At 45.7% G+C, this 17,944-nt stretch overlaps 1 protein-coding gene across 1 annotated transcript in view; it reads right to left on the bottom strand.

Annotated features, from left to right (window-relative positions):
• The window catches only part of Fhl2 (four and a half LIM domains 2), a 41,829-nt gene extending 25,783 nt beyond the window's left edge, over positions 1 to 16,046 (bottom strand). Inside the window, exons 1-2 of the mRNA XM_057751323.1 lie at positions 15,641 to 16,046; positions 3,258 to 3,437 (exon numbers count right to left, since the gene is read on the bottom strand). Of these exons, the coding sequence (XP_057607306.1) occupies positions 3,258 to 3,413 (156 nt within the window). The 5' untranslated portion in view covers positions 3,414 to 3,437; positions 15,641 to 16,046. The remainder of the gene's footprint in view (positions 1 to 3,257; positions 3,438 to 15,640) is intronic.
• Between the last annotated feature and the right edge of the window lie 1,898 nt (positions 16,047 to 17,944).

Consider the following 17,944-nt stretch of genomic DNA (forward strand, 5'->3'; position numbering starts at 1 on the left):
TAATTTTTTAGATGCATGGTGCTCTATGAGAAGTCTGTTTTTCTTCACTTTCTGCGGTTCAGAACTCAGGTTGCTAAAAAAAAATAATAATCCTATAATCAACACCTGTTTTTCTTTGCTATTGTTGCTGGGTATCCAAGAAAAAGATGTAATATTGCAGGACAATAAAATTTCATTTGTATTGTGGCTTCTCAACTATTTCACTGGCTGTCAGAATCAATGATCCCGTCTCGAGTATTACAGAATTTCCAAAGAGTGACCGGATGGAGACAGGAAGGGAGCCAGGTGGCTGCCGGGACAATCAAACAAATAGATGCATTCTAGCTACCGGGACAGGTTCTCAAAACACATCTATCTCGGTGCCTCAAAATCAGCATGAGTTTATCTTAAGCTTTTACTCATAAGCCTGTCTTCCAGAGAGCTGAACACAATCTGAGATGCCTGGACTACTTTAAGAAGAAGACTGAGCGCCCATTAGCTCCTCCTGCAATGTTTTAGTTTACTTCCTGAAGTAACAGAAACTTTTTTTTTTTTTGATCACTGCTTCCTTCACAGAATCAACTACACAACTACGTCGGACGATCAAGAAAAACCACAGGAACCAGAGAAAAATCCTCCAGTGCAAAAGTCTCCCTCCAACCCCAAGTCTCTTTGTTCCCCAATGAGGAAAATCACAGGGCAGGACCCACACCCACTGATCTCAAGTTGCTGGTTGTGGGTTGAAAAGTTCAGCTTGCTAGCTTCTGACCCCTTCAGCAGTCTTGTTGACTTTGGCCCCTCGGAGAGACTCTTGTTTATTTGTGCATAAAATGTCTTTGGAAAGAAGAGCGCCTTTTGGGGTCTTTCCATTAAATCATTCTGGAGAAATGATAAGTGACTTTTGTCTTGTTTTTACTTCAGCCATTGGTCAGGGATGACTAGCCCCAGATATGCGCATTATTTCCTTTAAGCTAGCATTCATCATCGGAACACTATGTAGACCTCTCACCAGCTTAACTCTTTCCTACCCAGAGAAGGTTTGTTTTTTTTTTGTTGTTGTTTTTTTTTTTTTTTATAAAATCTTTCTTTTTGTCTCTGCCTAGGAGTTTGTCTTCCACACTGACATTTTTACTGGTGCGGTCATCGTGAAAACAGGTAGGGAGGGCAAGGCTTCTGGGAGGAATGTGTTAGAGGAAGAATGGAAGAGGAATTGGAGCGAGAGCAGAAGCATGGGGCTTACAATATCACAGCTGCCACTCATTGAGGACTTCGCATGAGGACGCTTATCACAGTGACCCTATTCGGCAGACACCTCATTTTCTGTTTTACAGATGTGGACAAGAGCACAGAGGGGTCGAGTACCTGGTTGAAGTTCAACAGAAAGGCATGAGACTGCCTGGCAGCTGAGCTCTAATGCTTGGCCTATTGAATAGGTGGAGAGATTGGTAGCGTTTGGATCTTAGGTTTCCTCCCAAGTCCTATGTGTTAAAGGTTTAGTTCCCCACTGGGAACTCATGGGAGGCAGTGGAACCTTTAGAAGGTAGATGATTGAGGGTGTGCTTTAAAAGGGGTTGTGAGACCCTGGCTCCTGCCTCCTTCCTGCTTTCTCAGTTTACAGAGTAAGCAGTTTTGTTTTTCCGTGTGCATCTACCATGATGGGCTGCCTTGGCACGGGCCTCAATAAAAGTGGTGTGTCCATCCAATTGTGGAGGGAGCCCTCTTAAAGCTGGAAGCCTAAATGACTCTCTTTAGGAGCAAGTGATCTGTGCTACCGTGATAGAGAGCTGACTCGGGGCATAAGATGCTTACCACCTGGAACATGACACACAACCAGCAAAAACTGGAGAAAGGAAGAAATACCATTTGGGATGGGTCACACTGGCATGATACAACTGCTAAGTTGCCTCTAACACTCAGAAGCTGAAGTTACCATGGCTGCAGCTTGGTTTTGAGTGACCCAGGTCCACACCCTTCATCGCTGGCCCAGACAGAAATCCTTCCTCAATATGCAGATACCTAGCAACAGAAATTATTGGCATACCCATTTGGCTATTTTCTAGGAGACAGATGAAAAAAGAATGAGTAAGGGCCATACACTGGGCATGTTGGAATGTTCCTACTGCCGACAGAGCCTGAGTCACTTGGTCGGAAGTTACGTATTGGTTTTTACGGTCACGGGGGAGAGTAGTAAAAATCCCAACGAAACAGAAAGTACTGATAGCAGAAATTAGACTGCCCAATGCCACACATCTCCTTTGAGTCCATAAGCTGGAAATTCCCTAGGGACTCCAAAGTTGCCCCTTTTGGTAATCAGTTCTGTGGCTGTGGGGGTGGCAGTCACTTGAATTGCTTTTCAAGTGTGTTCTAGAAGCACTTTCGCCAGTAAAGATAACAAGAATCTTACGTGAAACCCCACTATAGTTGGGGTCCAAGACTTCCCCCAAAGACCCATGTGTTACAGTCTTGGTGTCCAGCTAGCTTGGTGCTGTAAGAGGTGGTGGCACCTTCAGAAAGTGGAGTCTGTGAGGAGGGGTCACGGGAGGTGTGCTCTTGATGGAAATATTGGGACGTTAACCCTTTCCTGCTTCTTACCACAAGGAGAGAGGCTTTCTCTGTCATAGGCTCCTGCCATGGTGTGCTGGCCAAAGGTGACTATGCCAACCTCACCAGAATTGGAAGGTCTCAAATTGTGAGCCAAATTAAACTGCTCCTTAGAAGTTGTTGTCTTGGTTAGGCTGTCCCGTTGATGGAGAGCGAAAACAGACCCTCCCTTGTGTAGCCCACATTTGGCAAACCCCATTCTTCTCCCCAAGGGGAAAAGAGTCCATCAGATCCCAAGGACTTTGCTGCTTTTCTGGGCCCACTGATCCAGGGGGATGACTAGATAATGCATATATACATTCGCTCATCAAATATTTACTGAGCAGCACCTGTTCCCTGTTAGTCACCAAGAGGCAAACAGCAAAGGCAGGACAAGGCTTTACCACTGTCGGGAAGGGTGGGGTTAGATAAGGGCCCTAGAAACCAGAAGAGGCAGTGTGGACTTAGAACACCAACCAGACAACCTGGCTCGGCACTCATCTGACCGGCAGAAACTAGATCATGGAGTGAGCAGCTCTTCCCAGCCTCACGAGAATTCAAAGCCATCAAAGGCGGCTGTCTTAGACACGGGAAGATAAGGACAAGGATGCCAAGAAGTAGCTTGCTCTTGGGATGGTAGCGCGGGGGTGGCTTAAGAGGTGGGGGGGGGGCGTTTCCAAGAGCCAGCAGGCAGCTACCTTGCAGTCGCAGCCAATGGGAGTGCCACATTCTTCACACGTGTTGGCGTAGAGCTCTTCGAAGCAGGCCACGCAGTGAGGGTTCTCCTCCTTCAAGATGTACTTCTTGCCGTACAGCGACTCGTTGCAGTGGTGGCAGTCAAAGCGATCAGTCATGTTGACACCCAGCTCTACAGCAACCTGCAACCAAAGGAGAAAACCCAGATTTTAGCTTCAGGAACACTCCAACGCTCCCTGTCTGCGAGGGCAAGGCGACAGATTTTCAACGCTCATCCTTTTCAGTGAAGCCCTTTTTAGCTAGGGGAGTTTGGGGCTTGAAGGCGCCCCATGCATTAGGGCAGTCATTCCTGACTGGCTTAGAATGTCGGATTTCAGAAAAGGTAGCAGGGCCCCCACTTCACCCTTTCTGCGTGGAAGCTTCCAGCGCGTGACCGTGCCTCACCTCTCTGCCCTCAGAATAGAAAGGCCGGCGCAGAAACAATATGTCTATCTCTATAAAAAGATTTTCCATGCGCTCTGCTTTATGATTCATAAATTTGAGTAGGAAGAAAGCATGGCAGCACAAGGCAAGGGTATCTGACAGGAAAATCTGTAGTCAGAGGCCAGGAGAGTATTGACCTTGACCTGAGCCTGCTTTGGGAAATACAATGTAGATGAGAAACTGCCAACTTCCTTTAGGGAGTCATTCTCCCTCCTTCAGCTGTCCAGGTATGGAGAAAGCAGGATAAAGAGGAAGGCTTGACTCCAAGAACAGGGATTAGCGCACAGTTGGGAATGCAATGACCACATTCAGTGACTTTCCAGGAGACACCTCAAGCTTTGCAAAGGGGGAACAAGAATGTGTCTCCATGCCAGACACGTTGCATTCTTCCAGGATGAGTATGCAGTGTCGAGAGAAAGAGATGTTCTGTAGTGTGGAGGGAAGGAAATGACTGATTTTCACTTCCCCACCTTAAGCCACCATACCTAAAGATCCTGTTAGGACAGAAAGCCCACTCTGAGAATGATGGCATGGACCAAGGCCTCTGGCACATTGAAATTTTAGACTTGATCTTTTTTTTTCCCAGGAGATTTTTCATAATTGGCAATAGCTAATGTATTAAAAAGTGAAAAGTTTTATCAGTCATTCACAGGCACACCAGCTAGTTTTGTGACTAAGCAGTATTTCACAAACGCTAAGCAAACCCAACTCAATTTCCAGTCACTTCAAGTCATTCAAGGGTGAGCTTCCAGAATTTGGCTCTCAGATGCAAATACAGTATTGCTGTCTGGTTTATGATTACAGTAAATGTGATAGCAGCTATTAATTTAATACCTTGTGTACATGAGGTTGCAGTGACTATAAGCATTTGTTATTGGCTTATGTCTGTGTTTATAGAATAATTTGCTTCCGAGAGTACAAAACACACAGCTGGATACATGTGGCAAGATCCTTCCTTCTAAATCGCTCTTCCCGGAGTTAAAGACAACTGTCTGGACATTCCCGTGATAGCGTCCCAAGAGGAGGTCCTTGAGCCCTTGAGTAATGACTGAAACATGACATAGGAATAGCATTTTTGCTTAGGCTATCTGGGTTGTAGCAGCTATGCTGGCAGAGGATCCCGTGCTTTCCTGTAAGTCTTCAGTCAATGACCTTGCAAATGCCTGTTCACTTATTTCATCCCCGGGGGTAGTCGGCCTTCCAACATATATGTTTTTCTATTAAACGCTGCCATTTAGTAGCGGAGTGAGATCACTGTTCTGTCCACACAATCAGAAAGACAATGGGGAGTGAACTAACTACGAATCAGGGGATTTTGAAAGCTGGAAAACACTCCCCAAATCATCTAAAACAACAACCTCACTTTAGGGATGGAAAAACTATAATTCAGAAATGAGGATGGACAAGGAGTCTCATAGGCTCACCCAAGAGCTACCTAACTGAGAAAGTGAACCGATCTTAATCGGAAAGGAGGCAACACGTTTAGATAAGCACCAGCCTTCTGGAAAAAGAAGGTTATCTCCTAAGGTATGCAGCTATCTGCATAAATACCACATCAGTATCTGATACCAGGACGTGCTTCTCTGGTTATGATGCATGAGTTTTCCACCTCATCTGATTCTATAGGTCGAGTATGGAGAGAGAAAAAACAAAACAAAACTAAGGGTGTAGCCTCTGAGAATCAACAGGGATTCTACAACTGTTCAAAGTATAAAGCCATCGAATACCAAATATCACCGCTGTTGAACCCAAGTCTCCAGCAGGGATGATGCAGCAGCTGCATTCTGCTCTGGAGGTCTAACAGGGATGATGCATTTGGCCCCATTTCCATGGAATCTTTTCTCATAAGGGTTGAATCCATCCTGCCTTGTTCCTTCTATTTTCTAAGAGGTCACTCTGCCTTAACCAACTAGTGTAAAGCATAAAATGAGCACGTTGGGAACTACTATCATTAGTTCAGAAGATGGCAAGACATACATCAGTGAAGTTCACTCTTAAAAATTAATTTTTGTTTTTCAAGATAAACTTTCTCGGTGTAATAGCCCTAATTGTCCTGGAACTCACTCTGTAGATCAGGCTGGCCTCAGGCTCACAGAGATCCGCCTCCCTCTGCCTCACGAGTGTGTTCCGCTGCCACCACCCAGCAAATTAATTTTTATAAATATACAAAATAATAGATTTCTCTTTTAGTTTTTTTTAAAAAACTCTACTTACATACATGTTATATTTATTTCAGTGTTTTAGTAATTATTCTTGTGAACATGTCAATGCTAAACAAAAGAAAAATACATATTAATGACAGACATTCTGATGATTAATGTGGATCATTTTTCAAAATAAAATATATATTTTCCACCTATGACTAGCTCATTAATTATGATCTTAACATGCGAGGTCCTATTTTGTATAATGCAAATGTTTTCCAGAGGGTTTCCGTATTTGAGAAAGGCATGTACCAGCCATAGACAGCTTTGTATTCATTTCTGATCATTACCAACAAGTTGGCTCTTCCCTAGTTGGAAAAGAAAGAAAACTCTAGAATTTGAGACCGTTGTTATTTTAGAAGTGTGCTTATGTGTCCCCCTTCACTGCCATGCTGTGCAAACTAGACTCTATAAAATGGGAGTCAATTAATCAGGAGTTTAAATAATCAGGAGTTACTATTTTTTGATGCTGGGACAAAACACAGTTTTCAGGTGAGAGGATTTATTTTGACTTATGTGTTCAAAAGGACACAGCCCATCATGGAGGAGGAAGCATGTGAGCCGGAGTAGGAGGTTGACTGCTTATATTGCATTTGCTGCTAGGAAGCAGAGAGAGAGACAGAAAGACAGAGGAAGGGGAGAGGGCAGGGGGCAAGAGCTTATACAACAGCTTATACAACTTTAAGCTCCACCTTCAGTGACCCACTCACTCCTAGCAAGGTTTCATCTATCGATCGATCTATCTATCTATCTATCTATCTATCTATCTATCTATCTATCTATCTATCTATCTCGTGGAGGTTTTATGACCTTTCCACACAGCACCACCAGTAGTCGGGGACCAAGTGTTTAAACACATCCAATGCTCAAACATGTGAGCCTATGGGGGTCATTTAGTAAGGAGTATGGAGGTGCTAAACAAATTCCTAAATTTCAGGGTGGTGTTGAGAATCGAATCCGGGGTCTCTCCACTCTCCATCCCTGGTATCACCATCATTCATTGGTTCATATATATATAGTTTTTCAGAGCATAAATTCACTGTACATGGTGCTGTGTTAAATGACATTTTATACAAGTATATATGTATTGATGTGCAGGTGTCTCTGTGATATATATATAACTGGAGTCCTGTGGGTAAATACCCAAGAGTGGCATAATTAGGTCACATGGTAGATTAATTTTGTTTTCTGAAGACCCTCTATACTGACTTCAGTAGGAGCTGGACTAGTCTGCATTCGCACCAGCAATGCATAAGGGTTCCTTTCTGTCTACATCCTCGCCAGCATTCATTGTTAATTGCGTCTTAGTGACTGCCATTGTGACTGGAGTCCGATGGACTCCCAGTGTAGTTTTGATGTGTATTTCTCTGTACTGAGGCCGAACACTTTTTCAGGCTTGTTGGCTATCTGTGTTTTAGCTTTCAAGAACTGACTGACTATTCGTTGTACTAGTCTTCTTATTGATTGCATTGTTTTATTTCTTGTGGTTTATATTTTCAAAGGATCTGTACATTCTACATATTAATCCTTGGTCCGAAGTATGATGAAGATTTTTATCCTGTTCTGTGTGCTGTCTTAGCTCTTTCCTTGGCTGGGCAGAAGCTTTCAGTTTCACGAGGTTCCATTTGTCAGCTGTTGACCTTATTTTCTGAGTAGCTAGAGTTTTATTCAGAAAGTCTTTCCCTATGCTTATATCTTGAAGTATTTTCTTAGAGAGTTTCTGGTCTTACATTAAGGTCTTTGATCCGTTAACGGGCTTATTTTTGACATTATCATAATGTGTATCATATTTTGCTCATATTTGGTAATCATTACTTTCCCTTGTCCTTTTCTTCTCTGGCCCCCTTAATCCTCTCAAATATCCTCCCAATGCGTGTGTGTGTGTGTGTGTGTGTGGTGTAAATTTAAATCTAGGTCCCACTTCTGAGATAAAACATGCAATGTCTTGCTAGGTCTCCTTGCGTCAGAGACAACAGTTCCCAAAGTAATTCAAGAGCATGGAGGGCCCTTGTCTCACTGTCAGAAGGGGCTTTAAGTCCATTCATCGCTTTTATTTTTATGTTCGAGGCCAGGCATCGATATGGGCTTGACATAGAAGCATGTGCTTATCATTGAGTTACTTCTGTAGCTCCAGAATATTCTTTGTGAAAATCTGCATGTTTAAAGTTACACACTCATCTTAAGCCACCTCTTAAGAGGCAGACCACTATCTGCTTTGCCAATAAGCCATCGTATGTCATGCTTCATGAGGACGTACATCCATAGCATTTATTTTAGAAATTCCCTATAATTTTTCATTTTTAAAACCTACAAAATGCCTGGTTGGTCTTTCATTCACTCAAAAATGATTGAATAAGCTGGAATTATTTACTGGATGTCAGTTAAAGGATTGGGGCTACAAAGATGAGAGAGGGATGGCCAGGATAGAAGAAAGCCCTCATGTGAGCTTCCAGAACTCCAGGCTGGGAGCTCAGTGGAGACCCACAGACTTTGGCGATATGACCTCCAGGAGTACCGAGCTGGCTTGCTGGAGGGGAAGTGCTTGTGTTGAAAAGGGTGGTCAAGTCCTGCTGCAGGCAAGGGCACAGAAGGCCACACCACAGTCTAAAAAACACTGCTGGACATGCTCACACCAGGAAGACGAAACATAAGCAGATGGGATGGGAAGGGGGAGACGCCTACTTCGCCAATGTCGGTATTCCCTGTGGGCAGCGGGATTTTACAGTTTCCCCAAATCTGCACAGCGCTGAGTAGAAAATGTTTACTGCACAAAAGTGACTTTAACATGTAAAACTGGGGGAGACAAAATAGGAGCCATGCCTCCTAAGAACGATGCCATGCTGTCAGAGTCAAGTTTTTGTTTGTTGAGCTCCCCCACCCACCCTCCACCTAGCGGGAAGACTCAAACCCAGGGATTTGCATATGTTAGGTGAGGACTCTACCATTGATCCATATCCCTGCCCTTTTCATTCCAGTTCTGAATAGCCTTTCCAAGCATACATGCAGATGGTGTTTGAATAAGAATGCCCCCCAAAGGCTCACATACTTGAATGCTTGGTCACCAAAGAGTAGGACTCTTTGAAAGAATTAGAAGGACTAGCAGGTGTGGGTCTTTTTGGAGAAAATGTTCACTGGAGGTAGGCATTGAGGTTTCAAAAGCTCATGCCAGGCCCAGACTCTCTCTCTGTGGATCAAGATGTAGAACTCTTAGCTACTTCTCTAATACTAACTATATCTGCCAGCATGGCGCCATGCTCACTGTCAGGATATAGTAATGGACCAAGCCCTCAGTTAAATGCCGTGTCTCTTCACAGCAGTAGACTAGTGGTTAAGACAGGGAGTTTCTCACTCAACTGAGTACAGTCCACTTGCCATTTCTGAACTCTTCTCTCTCCCAGCAGGCTATGTATATAATTCCTGCCCATTACCTGTTGCATAGGAATGCTGGAAGGATTAAGTAAGGGCATGCAGAGAGACACCTGAATGTGAGGTATAACTGCTGACTGAATCAATTCTAAATTACAGGGTGCCAGAGTTCTCAACCTTCCCAGGATGAAATCATCCTCTGATGTCATTCCCCTCCAGCTGCGAGTAACCAGGGTATTTGAAGAAGCTGGATTTTAGGGTGCAGACAGGAGGCCAAACTCAGCTACCTGTACTGGGAGAAGCATGGATCCGGTACAGCTCGTGGAGGGTGGGGGTCTGCCCTGGGGACAAGGGGTTTGACCTCTGTGTCTGCCCTCAGCCAGCTTCCTGGCTCTTGCAGAATAAAGGTTCAGAGGTCAATGGAGCAAGGATGCCTAGGGCTCAGCTACTACTAAAACTGACAAAGCCTGCATGAGCCAACAGGCTTACATTTGCGGTTCTGTTTCTACTTTTTCAGACAGGGGAGTGTCAGAGTTACAAAGAGGAAAGAGAGAGCCCTGCAAATCTGGGAAAGAGAAAAAGGAGGGAGGGAGTGGTGAGGGAGAGGAGGAAGGGCAAGAGGCAGACGAGTAGCCAGAGAGCTCCTCTCTTGCTTTTCTGCTTAATTGAGAAAGATTTCCAAGGCGGGGGTAGGATGCTATAAAGACTGTTTTGGGCCTACTGGCCCAGGTCTTCAAGTTTCAGGTCAATCCTTGTGAAATAAGGTAGGGCACCACACAAGGCTAGAGTTGGCGAGAGTCCCCAAGAGGCAATACTTCTCAATACTTCTTTTCTCTGTTTATTTTTATGCCCCCCCACCATGGGCCCATTCAAATCCCAAGGGATGCCAACCATGTTTCATGTATATTAACCTTACTGCTTGTGGCTTTCCTCATAAAGCCATATCTAAAGTGAAACCTGTTTCCCTTCTGGAAACACCCCTGCCCACAACACGTGTAGAAGCAATTGCAATCAGCCAGTTTGAGACACAGTTGATTTTTTTTTTTTTTCATTCTTTCTTGTGTTCACTCACGAAGGTACAGGGTCTGGGCAACCCAGACTGACCTTAAATATATATTCTTCATGCCTGTGACTCTAGAGAGCTAGTATTGCACACTGGGGCTACTAGATCTGACTCTTATCATGCTGATCTTTAATTGTTACCACAGATTTAGGAAGGAAATCTCAGTGCTAAGAAGCAATTCAGCACAGTTCGCTAATAAAAAAATACGAATTTGGTCAGTTAGCTGTGAGCGCTTTGTAGGGTTGCAGTATTGGCCAGGGAGCATTGTACAACATGGAGACCTTTCCAGCAGGGAGCACACACAGGGCCTTTGTAAATAAGTGTAGAACAGAGGAGAAAATTGAATAGCTGGGCAAATTAACAAACTGTCTTAGCTAGAGAATTTGCTCAGTGGTAAGAGCTCTTGCTGCTCTTGCAGAGGACCTGGGTTTGATTTCCAGCACCCACATGGAATCTCACAATTGTCTGTAATTCCAGCCCCAGGAGATCTGATGCCCTCTTCTGGCCTTCTTGGACATCAGGCATGGATGCAGTGCACAAACATACATCTGGCTAAAATGCTCATGGGCATAGAATAAATAAATAAATACTTTTTCAAAAAGGATCTAGTAGAAATGTGGGCAAAGGTCAAGAGTGCAAAGGTAGAAAAAGGTTTTCTATGTATAATCTCCCCAAAAGTCACCGTGGTTTGGCATGTGACAGCATTAAGATCTCCAGGTCTTTATGTTTTCTCTTCAACACCACTTTTATCCCTCCTTCCAGACAATTTGCTGCTTCCACAGGAGGGAGAACTTTCTTGTGGTGTTTGGACTCTGAATCCAGCCAATACACAGCTGCATAGTTCAGATTATCACCTGAGTAGGTCAAGAAGCAAAAAGACACTCCCAGGCCTTGAGAAAAATGGACAGATTCAGACGTGGGCTGCAGAGATCGGCAAAACCCCTGGTGGATGCTGTGTTTTTAATCAACGATACTCCACCTAAGCCAGAGGCACGGGGCTCTTACACCAGCACCCAGTTAGAGGACATCTGCTCTGGTGTGATTTGTCTTCCCTGGATGGCAACACTGACGGGCAAACTCAGCTTGTTCAACATTGTGCTCTCTGGTCTAGGTTAGTCTAATCAAGCTGACTTAGTTTAAGTTGAGATTCTGGTAATTCTGGTAAAATGATACCCGTGGGTCTAAATGTGTCTGAAAATAGAACAAGCTACCTAGAATTCACTTGAGATCAACCTCTGTATATCTGGATTGCAAACACTTTAGATTACAAAATGTATGTTTATTAATTCATTTAACCAGCCCCTCCTTGGATACTGCACCAAAGGGCAAACAGAAAGGTGAGTCACTGTGTGCCATATACACTAGGAACTTTTGAAAAATGAAAATGAAAACAAATCTTGCCTTGTCTCAGAGAATTTTAAGATATATTTTGTGTTTAAAAGGGATGCTGTCTTCTGAATGATCCTTGGATTTTTCAGTAATGAAAGTCAATAAACGTCAAATTTCTGATCTGAAGCCCAACAATACAGAATAGCTATACTTTTTAAAAGAAATATGCTTCTGACATTTTCAATCCAGTGAAAAGAATGTACTGAGTAGCCGAGATGTCCCTGGACCGTGTTAGGCACCGAGGAGCTGAAAACAAAGGCACGCTGCCAAACAGCCCCGGCCTGACTCTATGGCCAAGTCATTGTTTAAGATCCCATCACAACAATCCATTCTCAAAACATGCCCATTCGGTCTCCACAAGACAGCCTGGTGAGGCCCGGAAGGGTAAGCTGCTTCAACTTCACAAGCCTTACAGATGGCGGGAGATTCCACCCCATGGCACTACCACTGCATTCGAGGGTGAGAACAAGAGACTGATGCTGTCAGCTCTGCACCTACAGAGTGAAAGCCAACCGTTCTCTCTCGGCAGGTTCCTTCTCTCTCCGAGGTACAAATCCCTAGCAGCTTGGTCTTCATCTATCTGGCCTCTGAGTCCCAGCCCCACCTCCTTATGCAGACCTCCGCTGCCTTTTCCTTTAGCCTCCCCCACTCCAGGAACAACTGCCCTCTTCCTCTGCATGGTAGCCCTTCTTTCTTGTGGTTCTGCCTCGGTGTTCCATATCAGGGACCCATCAAGAGAGGCTGGCAGACTTCCTTCCACTCATTCACCGATTGCCTAACTTAACTGGCTCCAAAGGTTGTAGCAAGCCCGGGTCTATGTGCTCTTTGACTGACATTCTTGGTTGTACGACAAGCTGTATTTGCTGGCTCCAAAGACACTTAACCAACATCCTACACTCTGCGGCTTTGTGTTCAGATGCTCCTTAACTCATGGTTCTGGAGACTCAGAAGCCTCACAGAGGATGTAGAGAGAGTGAGCTCACAAACTGATGAGCAGAGACTGAAAGAGATGGTGGGCCTTCTGCTGATTAGGACCCCTCTCTTAGGTTCTTTCATTTTTATTTTTTACATAGCATGTATGTGTCTGTAGGCATGTGTGTAGGTGCCCATGGTAGCCAGAAAAAGATGTAGGATCCTTTGGAGTAAAAGTTCCAAGGAGTTATGAGTTGCATGTCAAACTCAGACCCTCTGTAAGTGCTCTTAACTGCTGAACCATCTTTCTAACCTCTAGACTCCACTCCCTACATCCCAACATTTACCCAAGGATAACCAAGCTTCCAGCACATGAGTCTTAGGGAAAAGTCATATCCACACTACAGCTGTTCGCAAATGGGGAAGTCAGTATGTGCTGATCTAAATGAGAATGATCCTTGTAGACTCATATGTCTGAGTCTTGGTCACCAGGGAGTGGAATTCTCTGAAAGAATTAGAAGGATTAGAAGTTGTGATCTTGTTGGAGAAAGTATATCACTAAGGGTAGGTTTGGAGGTTTCAAAAGCCCATGCCAGGCCCAGACTCTCTTTCTCCCTGCTACCTGCAGGTCATGATGGAGAACTCTCAGCTTCTTCTCCAGCATCAGTCTGCCTGTGTGCTGCCTTGCTTTCCGGCTTTGATGAACATGAACTACGCCTCTGAACCTGTAAGCCAATCCTCAGTTAAATGCTTTCTTTTATTAGAGTTGCCTTGGTCATGGTGTCTCTTCTCAGCCATAGAACAGTGACTCAGACATGGTGTGTCAGATGCTAGGTACCTAGCCCTCCATCAGAACAGGGGTAGAATCCAGTCTTGTTAGCCTCCTGAACTCTTTTTTTTTTTTTTTACTATGTCCTGCTGGGCATTTCTCTCTACAGTTAAAATATTGATCAGTATTGAAGGCATTTAACAATCTTAGGTCAAAACATACAGCACAGGGCCTCAAGAAAATATTCATACAGTGTGGCCCAATACAGAGTAGAGGTCAGAACCCAGCTGTCAAGCTCTCTAGAGGTAGCTCTCAGGGCCACCATCTACAGGCTGGGAAACTTTGGACAGCAAAGTTACTTTAATCATTCTGTTTCAGTTTCTTCTCTGTGAACAAGAGGCTATAAAATCTACATACCCTGTGCATCATGTGCATAATATAATGCACATATACACAAATACATATGTGTCTATGTTTGTGTATGTATATATGTGTGTGTGTATGTATGTGTATATATATATATATGTATATACATATATATATGGAGAGATAGTTAAGATATATGGGTGGATAGATAGAAGATAGGCAGATAGATAGATAGATAGATAGATAGATAGATAGATAGACAGACAGACCTTGCCAGGAAAGCTCCCTTGTTATCGGATCCTACGGGAGGAAACTGAGGAACCAATAGATTTTGTGGCTTAGGCAAGGCCATGTGGGCTAAGAGGTCCCAGCGCTAACTCTGGCGTCTTGGTTCTGTTCCAGGTGCATCTATCTGCCAGTCAAACCTTCTACACCCATCCATGTTGTATCTGTGAGGCTGGACAGCAAAGAGGCAGAACAAAAAAAAAGCCAGAACAGGGGCCGTCAATGCTTACACACTGTTCTGTTAAAAACTAGGAGAGAGCTGAATCTGAAAAAAGAGTGAGGAAAATAAGCGTTTTAAAGTTTGGTTCTATTGACCTTTAGTTATTGGGTTAAGAATTCATAGACTCTAAGACCTCAGGCAAATTTTTGTTTGGGGGGAGTGATTGAAGGGAAGGTTCTAAGTCACCGTAGCTGCAGGATGTCTAGGTCACTCCTGCAATTGCAACACTTTGCAGGCTGAGGCAGGAGGATAGGCACCAGTTTGAGGTCACCTGGGATAGCATGGTAAATTCCAGGCTTTCCTGGCTACAGAGGGAGGCTTTATCTCAACCAACAAGAACAACACACACACCACACACACACACACACCCCTACCACATGCAACCTTCCTCTACTACATTACTGCAAAATATACATATAAGCAGGGTAGCAGCACATGAGACACATTCAGAGAAGTGTTTCTAAGACACTCTCTTAACCATAAGCCCAAATTGTAGCTCGTTACTTCCAAAATGCGTGTAAGAAAGTGCATGCCACAAGTAGGTTCTGCCGAAGAGGGCTGTATATTCCATAAGATGCCTACTTCATTGAGTTCCAGAGACACACCCGAAAACTACCGAGCAAATACGGCTAATTCTTTTAAAACCAGTAAGAGCACTGAAGAGTTTCTTTCCACAAGACATCACGAGACTGCAATCTATCGGTTAGAATTCTTTTCATTTAAAAGTATTATTATTTTTTTTAACCCTATGGCTCAGGTTTTAATTTTGTGGATGAGTCAAGATGTGTGGTCACAGGCAAACTCCCACTTCTTCCCTAGGGAAATGCCTGGACATCCACGTGTTGACCAGCCTGTCACCTTCCTTACACAGACTTCACAGACCAGTTCCACTTCGTCCCCGGGGAGTCGCCGGTAGGCGGTTCACCGTCTCCCACCACCTGGCGGCGACCCACCCCTCTAGGGCTGCAACCCGCCCTCTGGACACCAATGGTCTCTTCCCCACCATTCCCAAGTTAAGCTCTCCTATGCTCGGATCCCTAGCTCTCATGGATCTGGTCCTCTCTGGCCCGCATCCGCTCTTCCTGGAGGTGTCTTCCCGTAAATCAGCTCCCCGTTTCTGTTGTTTCCCCTTCAAGACTCCCCTTCTTCTCCCATGTTTCCGGTGCACCGTCTCCATGACTCGCCCCCTCCCCTCCTAGCACCCTCCCCTTCATTTCGAGCCCCCATCTGGGTGTTCCCTGCCCAGCTAGGCTCTCTTCTCCCCGGATCTGTCCTCTCTGTTTTAGGTCCCCATCCCGGGTGTCCTCTGCAAAACAGAGCTCTCCTACCGTCAGGATCTGTCCTCTCTCCGTTTCGGGGTCCCTATCCCGGTGCGGTCTGCACAGCCCTGCTCCGATGTCCCGGGTCTCCGCCCCGCGGTCGGGCTACGCTGGCTACCGGTGTCTCTCCACGCGTGCTAGGGCAGCTGTCTGGTGACTATTCTTGTGTACCAGGCCAGACTGTGGCCTGGGCGGCGGCAGGAGTACTCGCCTCCAGCAGGGCCAGGGTCTAGGACACCCAGCGGACTGTGGCGCGGTGGTGGTGGCGGCGGCTCAGCGGGCGGAGTGCAGCCCGCGCCGCTCCCGCCCTCGAGAACCCCCGCCGAGTCATTTGACCATATAAGGACAGACGCGCCGGGGCGGCGGGCTAGGCGCGCGCGGGCCAAGGGAGCAGGGCGCGGTGGCGAGCGCCCCTCGATGATCGCCTGTCGTCGCGTGTTTCCCTGCTGCTGCTGCTGCTGCTGCTGCTGCTGCTGCTGCTGCTGCTGCTGCTGCTGCTGCTGCTGCTGCTGCTGCTGCTGCAGACCCTTTGTTTGACTTAACGTTCTTCCTGGCTTCCCGGTGTTTCGCGCACAAAGCCAAGCCTCCCTGAGCCCTGGCCTTGGTTCCAGGGGCCAGTGGCGGTGCGATGCAGAGGGCTGTGCCTGCTGCCACCCAAAGGAGAAATGACATGGGTCTACTCTCACCAGAAACCTCTTCTGGGTTTCTGTGTCTGAGCCTGGTCACAGCCTGGTGCAAACATGGGTGGGCCATTTGGAGATTTCGGGGAGGACATGCCTTGACATGATGGTCTTCTGGACCTTGCTTTGCAGATAACCCACCATGGGGGAATGAACCCAACCAATGACCTAAAGAATCCTTAGTAAGCTTGTTTCACTAAGGAGCCCAATGCTCAGGATTAGAGAACTGTTGCCATCCAGTAGCTCCATCGGGGCAGAAGGCAAATGGAGGTCTTAATGTGTCCCTCACACTCAAAGCCAAGGTTCTCTGAGCAGAGTTAGCCATTAATAGGGGCAGGAGGCAATGTCCATCACGGAGGTGGGAAGCATCCGTATTCCCGTGCCTAGGAAAGGCAGCATCTGCTCTTGAGCGGGCCCACAAGCAGACACAGTGGCAGATGGGCACATGGAGGGACAATGAAGGCCTGAGTTAGTCACGTCTCAGTGCTGTGACATTTGAGGGCAGGGTTTATGGAGGGATACGGCTGGGTGTCACTGAGATGGCATGACCACTGTGAGAATGTGCCGTTGGTTGGTCACTTTGCCTTCTCAGTCAGGAAGCAGAGGGAGATGAGAGCTGGTGCCTGGTTTACTTTCCCCTTTTCATCCAGTCTGAGAAATCAGCTCTTGAGGGGTGCTGTCCACCTTTGGGGGTCAGTCTTTCCCCTCCATTAAACCTCTCTGGAATCATCCTCAGAGTCCTCTAGAGGTGTGTCTCCTAGGAGATTCTAAATCCAGTCAAATCGACTGAAGAACCATCACAATAGTAGAGGGTTTTGTGGGTGGGCATGTTATTCGCATCGCTCGAGGGGGGCTCAGGGTAAAACGTTTTTCAGAGAAGGCAGGGAGAGCTGTGTGATGGCTTTCTCCTGGTTGACACTTCCTGATTGGTGTCACAAGAGAGTCTGCGTGCTGGACTCTCGGAATGTGAGAGGTGAGGGTGTCACGTGATCTGTCCCTTACTCAGCACTTGCTCCATCTGGCCTCGCCCAGGATGCTCAGCCCCTTTAGGTAAAGTTCGTTATCTCGGTTATGTGACTTTTGCTCTAGATGAGGTGAATGATTTTTATACCAGCTGAGATTTGCACTGGTGTCTGTGAGATAGCAAGGCCATGCAAGCATCGTAAAGGATCAGAAATTCTCAACTCCTGTCACTCTCAGGGGACTCCCCAAAGTTAACACTTTCCTCCAAGGAGGTGGGTAAGCTGGGCCTTGACACAGGGATCCATTCCACTCCTGTTCCCATCTTCCAAGTGAGACATACCCTAAGTGAATTCCCTCTAATGGTCAGGGTAGGCTGGGTCCTAGATTCCAAGTAAAGTGTATGTAGACAGACCAATCACTCCGAGGCTACTAACATTTACTCTCTCTATGTAAAAGCTACAGATTGCAAAATCGTCTAGGTATCAGATGGTGAGTCTTAAGCATCAGTTTTAAAATACAAGTTCAAAGAATAATGAAACACTAATTCTGCATTTATTCTCGCCTGCTTCCTTCTGTTTTATTTGCTTACATTTTGAGAGTTATGCATCTAGTTTTATTCTTACTGACATAATAAGTTACATAAAGCTTCTTCTGCTAACTGCAGGAGCTG

The sequence above is a fragment of the Chionomys nivalis genome, chromosome 19 (assembly GCF_950005125.1).
Source record: "Chionomys nivalis chromosome 19, mChiNiv1.1, whole genome shotgun sequence".
Lineage (NCBI taxonomy): Eukaryota > Metazoa > Chordata > Mammalia > Rodentia > Cricetidae > Chionomys > Chionomys nivalis.